This window comes from Rhinolophus sinicus, chromosome 15, assembly GCF_057876585.1.
Source record: "Rhinolophus sinicus isolate RSI-liver-muscle chromosome 15, RSI-T2T, whole genome shotgun sequence".
Classification (NCBI taxonomy): domain Eukaryota; kingdom Metazoa; phylum Chordata; class Mammalia; order Chiroptera; family Rhinolophidae; genus Rhinolophus; species Rhinolophus sinicus.
In genome coordinates this window covers 109,893,092-109,909,778 of record NC_142515.1, presented here as the reverse complement: position 1 = coordinate 109,909,778, position 16,687 = coordinate 109,893,092, and the positions used below count along the sequence as shown (strand labels likewise).

Here is a 16,687-nt window from a genome sequence, read left to right as displayed (position 1 = left end):
GGACCCAGCATGGAAGTGAAGGTACATGCAGTGCTAAGGGGGCCGCTCTCAGGGTCCGCTGACACTCAGCCTGTGGGGTGTAGCTTCCTGGAAGCCTGACCCCTCCCCGCAGCCTTCATGCGCCTTCTGCCAGAACATTCGGTGCTCTGCCCGCATAATTCTTTAGTCTCTAGTGTGTCTTCACCCTGTGACATGGAGTTCTTTAAGATCAAGATCCTTCTGTTGTTTTTAAATTTTTGTAGCCCCAGCACTCAGCTGGATGCCCTAGCCCTGGTCGGCCTTTAATGTTTTCTTGGAGTGAATGGAGCACCTGCCCAGAAGGTAGTTGTTCCCATGTCTCCTTCTGTGCCATGCCCATTTTGATTCTCACCTCGATTCTCTCCTTCCCTTCTTTCACTCTGTTTCTGTATCCCTCCTCCCAACTCCTCCTCTGCCCCCCAGGATCTCCCCATCCTCCCACTCCCGTTTCCCACAAACCACCTTCTGCTCTGGGTTTGCTTGAGGTCCTGTCTCGGGTTACCTTTGGTAAGTTACACCAGGTAAAGGAAATCCCCGTCACCTCTGCCAGGGCTGCAGGGCTCCTGGGCTTTCCCTTAGCCCACTCTGATGCTTCGTGGTTAGACATTACAGGACTTCAGGATTGAGTAGGGTTTTGTGGCTTCATCTGTTCACTTAACCATTGTGTAATATTTCTATGGTACGGTGTTTTCTTTGGTCTAAGAAAATACCTAATAAAGACCGTGTGACTGTAGGGATTACTTGTATTTTTGCCTTTAGCATTTGTTGTGCCTTTAGCATTTGGTGCCAAAATAAGACCTGAAATATAGTTTCCTGTGAATATAATTCCCAAATGTTATGTCAGGCATTGGCAAACCATGTTCATTAAAACTGCCAGAATTATGTTGCTTTTGAAGTAGACGTATTTGTGAAACTTAGGAATTTCCTATGTTTGTCTCCACTGCTGTCTGTTGAATGAAATTCCTTCTATAAGATATGAGGTTAGGCAGTTTGCCGAAAGCTAGAGTAGGGGACACTTGGTTGTGTCGGGAATGAAATGGAGAAGGGAGAGAAGTGTAATAAACAAAAATTTAAAAGCTGAAGGGAAATGGCCCTGCACAGTGTAGCAGGAAACCAAATCTGATGCAAGTCTGAAGGTAAGACTTGAAGTAAAAAGGAGGGGAAGTCTTTGAGGAAGAGGAATTAAGGTTTTAGAAATGCAAAGGCTGAAATTTGCAGAGATGATTGGCTAACAGTTGCCAAGAGTGTGCTGAATAGAGTGGTCTGGAAGGAGTTTGGATGCCTCTCATTAGTCTCAGGTTTTGTAGCTGATTTTTCACGTGGCCAATAAGTAACATGTTATTATTGATAGGATTGTGGAAAAGGATCTGCAGTTAGCTGGTGTTAAAACAAAATTAAAATTGATGTCCAGAAAAGAAGCTGCCATCCTCGTTCCCCTGCAGCCAGCCTCGTGGATTATACAGACCGTTTTATTGTGTTTTTTTTTTTTTTTTTTTTTTTTTTTAACGCCAAGCTCAGGGTGATACCTAAAGTTCCAGCCAATCAGAAAAGGCCTTAGACAGGAAAGCGAATCCATTCCAGTTGAATATCAGCCGTGCCCTTACTTCATGACATAGTTTTCTCATTACATTTCTCATTACAAAATTTATGTTTGTTGTAGCAAGATGAGGTCATTCAAAAAAGAGCAAAGAGGACAGAAATCATCAGTAGCCCACTCTCCCCACTTAGACTGTCTTACCAGCACATCTCACTGTAGCTGTGCCAGGCTGTTTTCTGTCTTTCCCACGTTTCACTTCTGTTTGATTTTTTTCAGTCCCTCTTGCAGAAAGCCTAGTGGGGAATTTGGCCACTGGCAGCACTAGACCGCCCTCCTCAAAGCTTCGCACCTGCAGAATGCCCTTCCCGGGCATGTGGTCCAGAGACGGGTTCTTATGGACCTGCCTTGGGTCACACGCACGTCCCAGTGCCCAGGGAGGCCGAGTCTCTAATCGGAAGGAGGTGGGGACCACAAGTCATGGTTACGCTGATTGGCAGTCCAAATCTTCTCCTGCAATACTTTGTAAATTTAAAAAGAGGCCAAAAAGAAAAATGGTTGCTAACAACAAGCATACAGATACGGATTTTTTAAATGCCTGATACTCTTTGCAGATAAAATGTGTGATATGGGAGTTATATTTTTATTGGCTTCCTGTATGTGTTATTTTGGAGGCCTGTGTATGCGTCTCGTCTGTTTTAAGGGACTTCTGTAAAGAAGTTCCACTTGGCTAGCAGCACATGGATTGGTTGGTAGGAGACCTGGGTGTGTTTCTCAGTTGACTTCCAGCGAGATCCCTGCCCTTCAGCAAGTGGGCCTCTGAGTTTCCATTTCCTGGCCCGAAGAAGGAGACACTTAGACCCTATGGTCCATAAGGTCACTGCCAATGTCAAATTCCAGTGTTATGGCTTGGTTTGATCACTTTACATTATTTAGAGGGTCTGAAGTTGTGTCATAGATTTTGTGCAACATTTCATTCCCGTGATTTACTTGGTGCCTGTGGCCAGGATGTAACCCTTCGGGAAGATGAGGGAAGATATGATTGGCTTTATGTTGTGGTTTCTAGGGGTGCCCTGTGGAGGTAATGCGGGGACTGTCTCTGTGTAAGAAACTTCACTGGATGGCTTTTTTTTTTTAAGTCCACCTTATTTGGATAGTGACACACATACTTAATGATGCTAAGTGTGCTAAATGGAACACTGTCTAAGTATTTGACAGGTGTCCTTTTACAGGCCACTGTTAGTTTTTCCTGCCTTCGTGGCCCACCTTGCATTTGTTCCTCTTCCGTTTCATCTTTTGGGTACCGTAGTATTAGAGGCTTTTTTGATTTTGGGTCCTGTGTGTTTTAGAATGTTAGCTATACCATTACTGGGAGCAGCTGCTTTTTCCCTGGGTCTGTTCTGAATTTCCTTGGCACGCTGAAAGACATCGCCTGCTAGGCACTGGACGTGCATTTACTTACTGAGTTCTCTCCCATCTCTGAAATGGAGACCAGTATAGAAACGTATGGAGTTTTAGAACTGGGGGTGAAATATCGTAGCCTCAGCTTTCTTCCAGATTTTCGTAGTAGATAATATAAAACAGGTTACAGCTTGCCTCTTCAAAGAGTGGGTTTTTAGTTGTAAAAATGGAAATTTATTGATAGGGAGAACCTAGTATATGAAAAAAGAACAGAGAGTAGTGCTGTATTTGAGCTCCTAGCAGTTGGCGTTGATAGATTTGTGTGGGTTGAGAAACATAAGTTTTATATTTACTGTATTCTTTTCCAGTGACTGGAGAAAACTATGTGGCATGTTTTAAAATATTGAAAAAAGAGCACTGGTTTTAAAATAGAGTGTACGGTCTGGTTGCAGTAACGCAGATGAACTCATTCACCTGTGGAAATTTAGGGGGAAATCTATAAGTTTAAAAAGAACAAAACAATTAAAAACAAGGTAAGAACAAGCATCAGTTTAAAAGCAAGTAGAGGAAGAAATGACTTTAGAACTTACAGAGGAAATAACTTTCTCACTTCCATTTTCTCTGATGCCTCTTACTTTGTGTGAAAGAAACCCTGTCTTGTTTCTTGTGGGTTCCCTTCCCAGGCCTGTCTCATAATGTTTGTATCAAAGTCGCTGTATCAAGCAAAGCAGTTAAAATGTATACCTCAGTCATAGAGTTTCTAATTCTAATAGAAGTAGCATAAGGAGGCAAGGGATTTGGTTAGGATTGGGGGAGCCTGCCCCTCCCTTGGAGAGTGTGGGATAGAGAGAGGATACACTTTGAAACTCAAGAGAAATGTTCACGGTTGTTTCTTATCTGATGATGTATGTTGTAGATCACACCAGGCTTTGAATATTTGCTCCTTAGGAAGGAAGCAAATACACTAAACTGTGGATTTAGTCTGGTCTGGGAGGATTATATTCTCTGTATTAAGGAGGCAGGGTCCTGAGAGGTGAGGAAGAATCTTCCACGGCTTTTACTCCCCACTGTCCAGAGAGCTCCAGAGACCTCTCATCAGCCTTCTGTTCCATGCTCATTGGTGATTTCCAGGATAGTTTGTGATTGATTTTATCTTGGTACTTATGAGAAATGACACTTCATCTAATGTCCGTGAATTTTTGACTTTCATCTCTAGAAGATGGAAATGTTCTGTTCCATATGGACTTGGATGTAATTACTTGCAGTAGTAAAAGAAATGATTGATTATTTTGAAATTTCTGTTTAAGGTAATTGCATAACAGCATGCTTCTAAAATGTGGTAGGTGGGATGAAATCCTTTTACAAAAGACATGAAAGTAAAATTTCCACTTAAATTAGCAAGCTTTTGTGGGTGTGCGTCTTCCACCTTCAGCATAACCTGAAGAGAAATTCAGTGGGTTTATTTCTAGTTACTGAAAGTGAATATGTAAAGTAAGAAGCCCATGTGGACGCTTTAGTTAAGAACAGATGCTGCTGCTTTGGAAGGGAGTGGGTTGACAAAGGTGAAAGACCAATGAGAAAAGAAAACAATCCCAGGGGGGAGAAAATCTTTATGCAAGCACAAATATGATACAAAGTTAAATCCAAGAGTAAAAGTAGTTTACTCATAGGAGAAAATAAATTCAGAAATTAAGAGTATATGTGCATCTTATGTTATACCTGTGGTGTATTCTCTGGCCTGACTGCCTGTGTTAGAAATGGTTTCATTTAATGTAAAGACCTCCCTCCACTCCCCACCCTGTCCAGGTAACTGGGAGAGTTTCCGTATTTGACATATGCCCCGTTGTTTTGAAGTCACACAGTATATTGTCTTAAGCAAGATCTGATGGCAAAAATGGACTCTGTGGGCTGTCACACAAGATGTTACCATATGTTCATTTCACGAGACCTCACATATACTTTTAAAAAAAAAAGGGACAACCATGATTATTTCAAATCTGAGTAGTTTATAGTTTATATTGGTGTCAAATATTCTACTTGCAGCACCTAGAATTCTTGCCGTCTCTCCTGTTCTTTTTTCTTAGGCCTCTGCTGCTCCTCTGAGAAGACTAATTCCTGTGGTCAGGGCTTTCAGCCGTTCAGAGCACCAAATGCTATGTGGGACATATGGTCCAGAAAAGACCGTGTCAAAAATGCCGGTTGCATTTGAACAGATCTTGATAATGTGATTATTAGAATTTTCCAGCAATGGTGGTGTTAGTATATTTTGTATTCTATCTGTTCCAGTGTCATTAATTTGATGAGTGACAGGATTTGGGGGCAAAGAGCCAGTTTATTGGATGACAAAAAATCAGGACCCTAGAACATTTAGACAGCGTACGTTAGGAGTTGAATCAAAGAAGAAGAAATTCAAAAGATGTCATTGTGTGCAGTACCATGTTTCCCCCAAAATAAGACCTAGTCGGATAATCAGCTCTAATGCGTCTTTTGGAGTAAAAGTTAATATAAGACTTGGTCTTATTTTACTATAAGAGCAGGTATAATATAATATAGTGTAATATAATATAATACCAGGTATAATATAATACCGGGTATAATACCGGGTATAATATAACATAATGTAAGACTGGGTCTTATATTGATTTTTGCTCCAAAAGACGCATTAGAGCTGACTGTCCAGCTAGGTCTTATTTTTGGGGAAACATAATGCTAGGATCTGAATTAGCTGGTGCCCCCACAGGAAAGGGAAATGGAGAGAAGAAAGGCCAGAGGAAGTAACCTTGGGAGACTCAGTGGTATAGAGACGGCTTGAAAGCGAATGCTGCATCGGTCAGTGTTAGAGCTGAGGTCCTCTGTTGAGGGTAGGCTGGCATGCTGGATGGCTCTGGTGACCACTCCAGTGCAGTAGCATCAGAAGCATATTTCACTCACGTGAGTTCAGCCTCTGGAGTGTAGCAAAAAGAGTGCTTCTTCCTACGATTCAGCTTAGTGCCTATCTGGCGTAGGCCTGAGGATGGTGGCACAGGCAGCAGCCAAGTCCTGGGATCACAGCTGACAGAGTGTCCCTGACTCAGTAGTTCCAGGGCAGCTTCCTGGCATGCCCCACCTTGCCGATGTGACAGATGTGACAGGCGCACCGGTGGCCTTGGAGTCTGGCTCCCTGTTGTGCTGGGAGTCCTTCCTCGAGGCCCACTGTAGAGTGTGCTCCCTTGAACCTTTCAATGATCACATAAGTACCAAATTCCCTGTTACCATCCCTTTCTGCTTAACATAGCGAGCTTGTTTCTTGCACCCTGGCTCTCTGTGAGGCTGCAGAATTTTGTTATGAAAATGCGCTGCATTATAAACAGGAGGATCCACTGGAAGGATCCTGGAATGAGCAACAGATGGATGATGGATGAATGGATCTGTGGCTCCCAAACGCTCACACTCCTACTTTTCTAATGGGAGCAAGGACAGTGGAATTCCGTGGGGTAGCTCTTCTCGAAATGCAGGTGTCCAGGCTCTATCCACGGAGATTATGAATTGGGAAGAACTAGTGGAGTCCGGGGATCCATATTTTTAAACGCTGCCCTGGTTATCTTGCAGAGATGGCCAGACTGGGTACTAGTGGACCAGATAATTTCTTGACTCTGAGGTGGAGCTCATGATGAGCCTTTCTGAAAGGGAGGAAGCATTGAGGCGCTGCACATTTTTAAAGATTCCACTGCAGGGGATTTACCTTTTCTTGAATGTAAAGGGATTAATTCTGTAATTACTGCCAGAATGTGGCCGTAATTCTAGCGTGGGGTGTACAGGATTTCCCTCTTTTGTTTTTACTAAAGGAAAGAATTACATTCTGAAAGTGTTGCTGAATACAGAATAAAAGTTGAGTTTGTAATGAGAGTTACACATTTAACTGAATACTTTATATACAGCATTTTATTGTGAAAAGTGGCCTTTCACAATATAGCACCCTGTTTCGATGTATAAGGTACAGTGAGTATATTTTCTTAATCTCTGTTTAAAGGAAGGCCACAATGGAAGCTATTTAAAATACGGAAATGCCTCCTTAGAAGAGAGGTCAAGGGATTATTTGGAGAACTGGTGAATTCAGAATAATTTAGTCGTTTTGGAGTTCATTGAGTTCTGAAGCCAGGTGGTTTAAAGATCAGGGCTCACACATCCATGAAGATTAATATTGGGATGGAGAGAGCAGGGGGACAGAGCATGTCAGGGTGTAAGCACTTGTTCTGCTCTTACTGGATTTTTTCATCACCCCAAAACAAACAAACAAACAAACAAACAAACAAACACAACCCAAACACGCTAGTCCTGATTTCTGCCCTTCTCTTCATCTTCCTTCCCATGCTGGCTTTTTGAAGGTCTGTGCTAACAGATGAAAAAGGAAAGTCACCGGCGTTCTCTGGTCTCATAGTGCCTCTTTGATTGAAATTGATTAGCCCTCGATGATTGGAGTCCTTGTAGCAGCAGGGGTTATTATGTATGTCAGATGGGCCTCCTCTGCAGGGCAGAGCTGTTCTTCCTCTGCAGCTGCTCGGCTGCTTAAAATTAGGCAGAATGATTTTGCACTTGGATAATAGGCAGGAATTAACTGCAGCTTACAAAGTGCTGCATAATGATGGGAAATGTGGACGGCCGCTAATGAAAGGCATCTGCGGATGGCATTTTCACTATGTGTACGAGGCGTCTGCGCACAGAAAGGAAATGAGCTGGTGGAGATTGTATGGCTGCATGTCTGAGAAGATGCGGCTGCAGAAAGGGCCTCCTCTTCCCCTTCCTACGTTGACTTCTGACAGAAGCCTTCAGTTTGGAAGCTGGCGTAGGTGCTGCTTTTGGTTCTTCTCCTTTTTTTTTTTTTTGGACAACTTTATGAAGATATAATTCACACACGATACAGTTCACCCATTTAAAGTGTGCATTTCAGTTTTGTTTTGTTTTTTTAAGTATATCTGCGGGGTTGTGCAGCCGTCACCATAATCTAATTTTAGAACATGTCTGTCTCTTAAAAGTAGCTGTTGGTTCTTTTATAAAGAAGATGTAGTTTGTACTTTTAAGAGCCACTACCCCCCATTTTTTTTGGTGGGATGTAGATTAATATAGGCTTTCTCGGAATCATCTTGTTTCTCAGAAAGCAGGTTTTCATAAATAGTCATACAATGTATTTTAATTTTAATGTTCCTAAGGTTGCCTGCTTTCCTGGACCCAACCTCATGCATAGTTACTGGGTTCATCTCACTACGAGTTGGGACCTTTTCAGCTTCAAGTGACAGATTCCGATCCGTTAGCTTAAGTACTAAATGAAAGGTATTAGCTCTTCCAACCCGGAAAGGAGGATTGCTGGCTTTAGGAATAAGTGAATTTAGGGATGTTGTCTGCAGCTCTTGGATCTTTTATCCCCACATTGGTCACATCAGGGTGAGAATTTACAAAGGTTTGGAGGTGAGGGAGTTCACCATGAAGCTATCTGGGAGAAGAAAGTTCCAGACAGAATGGCCAGTGCAGTGGCCTTTGTGGTGGGAATTTACACCGGGCGTGTTCACAGAGCAGCCAGAAGAGGATGTGGCTAGAGCAGAACATGTACCAAGGAGGGTAGGAGAGCCCACAGAGACAAACACGTCAAGTTGGGGAGGTCATTGGGAGAACATGGTGGCCTTCCTGTGAGACCTTGGAAATGGAGAGTCATCACGGGCTTTGGAGCAGCGCAGTGACGTGACCTGAATTAGGTTTTACAAGGCTGCTGTGGCTCATGTGGAGCCCAGACTGTAGGGAGACGCCAGGTGAGGCCACTGCAGTCGACAGTCAAGAAATCAGGTGAGATGAGGGTTAGATGATGTGGCTTGGATGGGGTGGAGCTGGTGGCTGTGGTGAGCTTCTGGGTATGTTTTGAAAGCCAAGCTCACGCGATTGCCAGTAGATTAATGCGAAGTGTAAGGCGGAATACAGTGAAGGATGATTCCAAGATTATTGGCTTGAACAACTGAGCCAGGATGGCTAGTGATGGAATGGGCTGTGGTACGGTCTAGTCTTTTTGTTAAAAGTCTTAGACTTCCCCATCAACCTGTGGTTGGGCAACTGGCTGTTGGGACTGGAGAGACGGCTGGGCCGGAGGTGTAAATTCCAGGTAATGTTTAGAGTCTGGAGACTGGATCAGATCAGCAAGTGAGTGAGTGTAGATGGGAAAGACAAGAAGTGTAGAGAGATGGTGGAGGCGGAGAGCCTGAAAAGTAACCAGCGAGTTAGGGACGTGAAACAAAAGTAACAAGTAAGTGTTTCAGAATTGAAACTTTTGTTACCTTTTAAGTTACTTGTAAATGTGGAAATGTGTTATTTGAATCAATACAAAGAAATAAGTACAAGTTGTATTAGTTAAGAAGAATGTACTTGCTGTTGCTCTTGAGCTTTGTGAAAGCAACAGAACTCCAAAAGTTTTTAATATTCTCAAAGATACAAATCACTTAATAATTTAGGAAAACTGGGGGGGGGGACCAGTTATGCTAGCCCCCCCATCCTAACATTGCTGTTAACGTTCTGGCAATTGCCTTCTCATTTTCCTTTGTATATTTTTTTGTTGCAGTCATGCTGCACATGACAGTTATGTTTCCTTTTATTGACTTGCTGGCAGCATTTTTTTCCATGTTGCTATTATTAGCTTCAAAACACAATTTCTATGGGAGAGCTCTACTTCTTTTGGAATCGTTGTTCATTGATGTAAAGATTGAATGGATAAAACAACATGGGGACCAGCTGATCTTGGCTTCCCCTTCTCTCTGTGCTGGGCCCTGGAGTCTGTGCTTGATTTGTGCTGTGCTTTGTCCAGGAATGGAGAATGCTGGAAAGAGAGGGCAAGGTGTTTGTTAGAGAAGAACTGGGCTGGATAACAAGACCGGGGCAGGCCTGGCAGTGGGAGAATAACAGTCTGCAGGGCTAGACAAAGGGAGGGCAGGCCAGTGAAGAGGGGCCTTTCTCCCGGGGCCTGAGTGACCGCAGGGCCACTCTTTCTTCAGTGACATCTTCAGCAGTAACACTTCAGTGCCTCAAGAGTTTGAAAGCAAAATTACAATTTAAAAGGGAAACCCTTCATGCACTATTTGCATATGAGTGGCGTCTGTATAATTAAGAACAATTAAATTCCCTGGCCTGAATCGAAAGGGAGGCTTCTGCTCCTTTGCTGCTGTGCCAGTGGAGTGCAGCCTGGAGCTGCCAGCTCACTTGAATTAAGCTGGAGGCGGTCTGCCCACCCCTGCTTCTCTCCCCCCCGCCCCCCCCATAAATTACGTTCTAAAAGAGACACCTTTCAGCCTTGTTTTAGCCTGACTGGCTTCTGTAGAGTTCATGGAACTCAGAGTTTGAATCCTTACTATTTTGCTCTTCTGTTGACCTTAGAACAGACTCTTCTCTCCTCCCTTTGCTTGGCACTTTGCTTGGCACCCTTTACATACAAATTTCATTAAATCCTCCCAGTGGACCTAGGGGCATTGCTTTAATTTTATAGTAGTGGAAACTGAGATTCTGATCACAGGAACATTAAATGATCTCTTGTACTAATTTTTCTAGTTAATTCGCCTTTGTGCATTGGGCTCTGATTGGGACCCAGTGACCCTGTTGGTGCTGGGACTTGAGCAGATTTTTTTCACTGTCTAACTTTGGTATCCTTTTCTCCCAGGCCTGACTAGGAAACAAAATGCTGTCTTCCGCCCATTTTTCCTCTTCTGGTTTTGCAAGAGCTCTGCCATTTGACAGTGTTGATGGACTTGAAGTAGAGCAGGAAGGTAGCTATTTTCTATTGTAGGGGAAGGAGGAATGTGTCTCAATAATTGAGAATGTTTCGAGCAGTCTTTAAAAAGTAATTTTTACTCCTTGCCTTCACTGCGGGTAAATGGTATTGGGCTCTTACTGGTGAGGCTCTTCCTAGGACTTTATTCCCAGAAGGCCAGGTGGGGGACATTGTCACCTTTGAGTCCCTTCTAGCATGTCTTTTATTCCTAGCGTGGCCACCTCAGCCTGGGTTCCCTGAAGTGTCATTGAGGTCCTTGCTCAGCCCTTCGTGGGACTGGGCCCTGTGTGTGAGGGGTGAGGCAGAATGGAAGGTTCTGCACTAGAAGGTGGTTTCTGTGTGCCTACTCCTGAAGGCCAGTTCCTGCAGGCGTTTCTTAGTTGACACCGCATGTGACCAAAGCAGCCGCCATTGGCCGCCACCACAGTCCACGGCTTTTCCCAGTGAAAGGCAGCGGGAGACAGGGAGGCAGGCACCATCCGTTAGGTACTTAGAATTTTCTTTGTTTCACCATCAGGTTTGGGTTCTGTTGGAGTTACTTTTATGGCTTTCGCCATTGAGCCTTCTGATTCGTCGGGAAGCTCTGGTTCTGAACCACACGAAAGGCTCTCTGGGGGGAGCCCGGCTCCCCCAGGGCAGCAGAGGCTGGAGGGGGGCCAGCGGCATGGTGTTAGTTCTGTTGAGCAGTGGCCACTGGCAGTTTCTGGTGTTTGAAAGGAGGGAAGAAGCTGTTTCAATTGGAATTAAGTTGCAAGGTAACTGAGTTACAAAATACCTGTGGTTTAAAACAAAACAGTGTTTTCTCTCTCCTGTGGGAGTCTAGAGCTGTGCAGCCCATGGCTCCAGGAAGTGTTCAGGGAGCCCTGCCTCCAGGTCACTGCATTCCCTTCCCTAGGGCTCCCGGCCCAGTCTGCACAGGGAGACATTTGTGTTCACGGCAGCAGACGGGAGGAAAGGGCCCGAGGGTTTCTGGGTGCTGCCACATGCTACTTCAGCTTACATCCTGTTTGCTGGAGTGTGGTCCTGGGGTCACACCCAGCTGCAAGGAGACCTGGGAAATGTGACCAACTGAAAATTACATGGAAGAAGGAGAGAAAGGATATTAAGGGTCAAAGAACAACCTCTGTCATAGAACCCTGGAAAGTAAACCATGAAACCTTTGTTTCTCAAGGGAAAATGGCTTTTGACATAACACATTTTTAATTTATCCCTGGGAGGGGGTGGTGAAGGTGGGGCGGGGAGGGCGGAACCCAGCCCCAATGACTGGTGTTAAGGAGTAGCTGTTTTTCTGGGCACACTCGAGACCGCTTTCTCCAGTGTCAGTATTTTTGGGTTGCACATGAGAAAAATCAGCCTCCAAACCATTGTGACAGTGGGATCATATCACACACGTGAGTTTCGCACTAGTAAGTTCTGCTCTGTGGGCAAGTGTGTGGCTTATACTGGTGTGTTCAGCGGACGGCTTAACAGACCAATTAAGAGAACTTTTAAAATATTACATTCTACAGAGGGTAGATTTATTTTACTTCATCTTCTTCTTCTTGTTTTAAAGGGACAAGATTTGAACTTGATGAATAGTGTTGCCCAAGTATTCTGAGAATCAGGAAGGAATGCCCCTGGTACACAAGCTGGTCTTGTACAAAACTAACAATCACGTGGTCTCCCCAACCACCTGAAGCTGGGCGGTCCTTCACTGACCGTGGCCAAGAAGGCCACTGAGGCTGGCCCTTTAAGGGATGGTTAAAAAGCTTAGAAATGTGTCCTTTGCGTTTTCGAATAGTATTGCTCATATTCGTTGTGATTGCTGAAGACTGTTTTGCTATACGTGCTCGCATTGGGATTAAAAAAAGAAAATCAGTTCATTGTGTTTGAATGAAAATTGTTCTGGGATGTGAAGTTCTATAGGGATTATTCTTTCATCCTACCAAGAAACGCTTAAGAAATTGCCTGTGTACTTTAGTTTTCACCTTACCAACCTTTATGCCTTCATTTGCGTTTCCCCTTGTCTGGACGTTTTGCATTTTCACCTGGAGGCCACACATCCAGCCTTCGCGGCCCTGCTCTGACGCCACCTCTTCCAGAATTCTTTTCCCAACCTGCTCCACGCCGTCTTTTCCTCTGTGGGCTGTGCTCTACCTGGATCGTAGGTGACACTGTAAACCCAGGAAAGTTACGCAGCTTCTGAGTCATCTTTGGATTCCTGTGTCCAGCTGCCATCACCGTGGCACTGTTTTAATGTAGGCAGAGTGAAGACACGACTGTCGGTGGGATTTGGCATTGCTGCTTTTATAATATGAATGCATCTAGCTACTGAGTTGCTTAAAGGGTTATAGCCGAGCTTCTTAAAAAAATAGCTGGTTCATATTCAGAGACTAATACTTAAAGTGATAGGGACACTTTGAGAACGCAAAGTTGGTTTTCTGAAAAGAGCTACAGTATTGCACCAACTTGCATTGTCTGTCTGTGATTGAGGAGGGAAACTCCTTCCTCCCTGGCGTCCCCCTTCCCTCGTCATCTTTGTGAATTTCTGCTTTGGCTTTCTTTTCTGACATGTAGCATCTGCCCAACTCTATGACTACTGGAGACATCTAATGCTGAATTACTTTTTCATGCTCACTTGTTGTCCGTTAGCTGAAAGGTAGTGCAAAATGTGTTTTGTGTTTTGCAGATTTAAAAATCACATTTAATTATTTTAACATATAGTAGAGTCTAGAAAAAGATGCGTAATCTTTAAACCATAGATGAGAAGCCATACATTGCAGTAAGGAGAAAGTTGGAACAGAAGTTAGGAAACAGGAACTTAATTACTGGCCTTTTCTTTTTATAGGTTTGTTTATTTATTTATTTTTGTGCAAAGTTATTTAACCACTTAGCTAAAGGAGTTCTTTAGAGCACGAGGACTGTGGTGTGATTCAATGTGTAAATGTAATGAGGTATTGTGAAATTCTTAAAATGCAAATGTAATGTCTTTTGAATATCAGGTCATGCTAGTGAGACTAAAAGGAAGGGAGAGAGTTGAGTGGTGTAAAGGTGTCAGATCCTGGGACAGCCCTCTGTGTCAATTGCATGCAGAGTTAAGAAAGGCACAGGAGTCAGGTTCTCGTAGGCCATCACTCACCGAGGTCACACAGCTCCGTGAACTGAAGGAGAGGCTGGGCAGGATGTTAAGCTCCATCTTAGATTCCATGTGGCGGTGCCTGTGGGCTACCGGTGGGACAACGTCTGGTTCAGATGGAAACACAAGTCAGGAGCTCAGGAGAGGAGTCCAGGCCACAGATACACAGGCTTGGGAAATGAATCAGTGAAACCACAGAAACCAACTCTGGCTGATTTAAACAGAAAAGGAATTTATTGAAAAGCTGTTGGACAGCTTACAGAATCTCTAGGAAGACTTAAGAACCAGTCTCAGAAAACAAACAAGCCAAAAGGGGACTTAGCAGCTAGAACCACAGCCAAAATGTGTCATGGAAGTAACACTCTGAGGACACTGCTTCTCTGCCAGTCACCCCACTGCACGACTGCTGTGGTGGCCCCCAGAATGATTGTCTTCCTCCCTCCCTTCCTTCCTCCCTCCCTTGCTCCCTCAGTTTGTGATGCAAGTAAGTCAGGCCAGTGACCGGCCATGTCTAGGTTATCTGCCAGCACCTAGCTGCAAGCAAGGCTAGTAAAACTAGTAAGTGGCCCTTTCACAATCCAGAAGGGGCGACAGTGGGAAATCAGTGAATGGAGTAAGGAAGCTTAGCTGCTGGACTGCAAAAGAATTGAAAAAAACATCTGCATAGGAAATGTTACCCTATTGGTGAGAGGTGAACCTGGGGGGCGGGGGCGGGGGCGGGGGGGGGGTACGATTGGCCAGAAAGATTAAGAATTGAGGAAGAGCTGAGAAAACAGCAACATGGGAGAGATAAGCAGAGGGAGGGGAACTTGACAGGCAGATGAGAAGGAGCAGCTGTAGGGGTAGGAGGAAGCCTGAGTGAGATTTCCTAGAAACCAAGGGAGGGCACGGCAAGAGAGAGTAGCCAGTGGAGAGATTAAGTACTTGAGTTCACAGCTTGGAATTATTGATGACTTCAGCAAGAAAAGTCTCGGTGTTGTGAGGGTGCAGGATGCCAGGGAGAAAGGGGACGGCAGGCAGAGTAGTGCATGGGCCCTGAGCGTGCCTTCCGATTCCCGTTCAACCACCCAGTGGCGGAGTGGGCTTGGGCAAGTGGTTTAAACTCTCAAAGCGTCTGTTTCCTTGTGTGTGAAAAGGGATAATAATACTAGGTATCCACACAGGGCGCTTCGGACAACAAAGGGCTGGGCACAGCATCTGGTACGCTGTGAGTGCTTAATAAATGTCCTTGTTGTCAATGTTCCTTTTGTCAGCAGTGTGACTACGCAGGGAAGAAGAGGGCTTACAGCACGTGGGGAACGTCGGCAATCTTCTCAAGGCGATCTTCTCAAGTGAGCGGGTCATGAGCCTCTCATGGAGTGGAGGAGAAAGACATAGCAGGGGAGGAGCTGTGCAAATCCTGGAGAGGGCAGGGTGGGGGCTGTGAGGCCCTGAATCAGCTCAGGACCCACCCAGAAAGGGGTGGGAGGGGTTCACCTTTGAGAGAAGGAACACCTCATCCATGGGTGGGAGGAACGTAGAGAGGGTCATCAGCAATTCAGGGGACAGACTAGCATGGGGAACTTTTGTCCTGGCCTTAGGGCGGCTTGGCCATCAACTTGCAGGAGTATCTTAAAACCCCAGATGTCCTGTTTTTGTTGATAGCGCCTCTGACAGGCCACTGTTGGTATTGCTCCTTTTGCTTTGACCTTGAAGTAAGTCTGAGGCTTTCTATAGTAGAAGAAACGAAGACAGTCATGTTCTACCAAATGTTTTTTTACCTCCTCTGTGGAATTTAAGGGGGTTGAAAATACTGGCTTCTGTAATCTACCAGGAAGAATGGCAGCTCTAACTTAAGTAGACGTACCTGTGTATTTCATATCTTTTCCTGTCAATAAACGTCTGTATCTTTTTTTTCAATTAACAGTAACAGTGGAAAATAATTTGTTTTCCAAGGTATCCACACAGGGTGCTTGGAAATACTAAGAGTATGATGCAGAATTTTATTACTGATGTAGCTATAGAACTCATTGCATAAATCATGCTTCAGGCCATTTGCTTTTCCTGAAGTCTCTAACGCTGCTGTTACCGCTGCTGTTACCGGTAGATCACAGAAGTGCTTCAAGCTGTGTGGGCACTAACTGCTGGGGCCTGTGGAGGCCTTTACCGGGAGTGGAAAAACTTCAGGAAGGGCTGCCCCCAGCCTGGGGCTTCTTATATCTGTGCAGGGATCAAGTCCAGGTTTATTGCATAACACGAAAGTATTAAATTCCTCCAAGGTCCCTGGGAATAGCAGCAGAGTCCTAGAAATACTTGTTTGCTGCTCAGGCTCCAAGGAGATTCCCAATGCCGAATCCCCACCTTCATGGCGTCTGTCACAGGTCTGTTACAGTCCTCCCAGCACTGGGACCTTAATAGGCACTCACGTCTTTGTGACTAATAGACCAGTACTTAGCTCATTAGCATAACAGGTCTTTCCTTGAAACCGTCAGAGTCTAGACAATTGCATTATTTCGGTGTGGTCTACTTAGTTATCTTTCCAAGCGTGTGTGAAATGGGTGGGAAACCTTTTCTCTTGCTCACCCAGCCCTTTTACCTAGTCTGGTGGCTAAAACCCTTGCCATAGCCTTAAAAATTTTTTGTTTGTTTTTAAACGCATTCTGCTCTCTCCAGGTATTGAAAGAGTTGACATTTGAAAGGCAGCTAGCTGTAGATGTTGGGCTTCTAGACACAGGTGAAAGGCCTTGCGTTCAGGAATATGGAAAACCAGACAGTTGCACCATCCTTGTAGGTGGTCGTTGTTGTTTCTCAGGTCCCTATTAGAAGGCGAAGTTTTTTTCTCACTTGATCTGAAAGGACTCTG

At 44.6% G+C, this 16,687-nt stretch overlaps 1 protein-coding gene across 4 annotated transcripts in view; it reads left to right on the top strand.

Annotated features, from left to right (window-relative positions):
- Positions 1–16,687, top strand: part of TMEM131L (transmembrane 131 like) — a 145,638-nt gene that overhangs the window by 49,859 nt on the left and 79,092 nt on the right. The window contains exon 4 of one of the 4 annotated variants that reach the window (XM_019722355.3): positions 15,099–15,176. The exons of 2 other annotated variants lie outside the window; for them this stretch is intronic. In XM_019722355.3, the coding sequence (XP_019577914.3) occupies positions 15,099–15,176 (78 nt within the window). Of the gene's footprint in view, positions 1–286; positions 322–15,098; positions 15,177–16,687 lie in introns of those variants that run through there. One more of the 4 variants, XM_074338417.2, reaches the window with a different exon arrangement.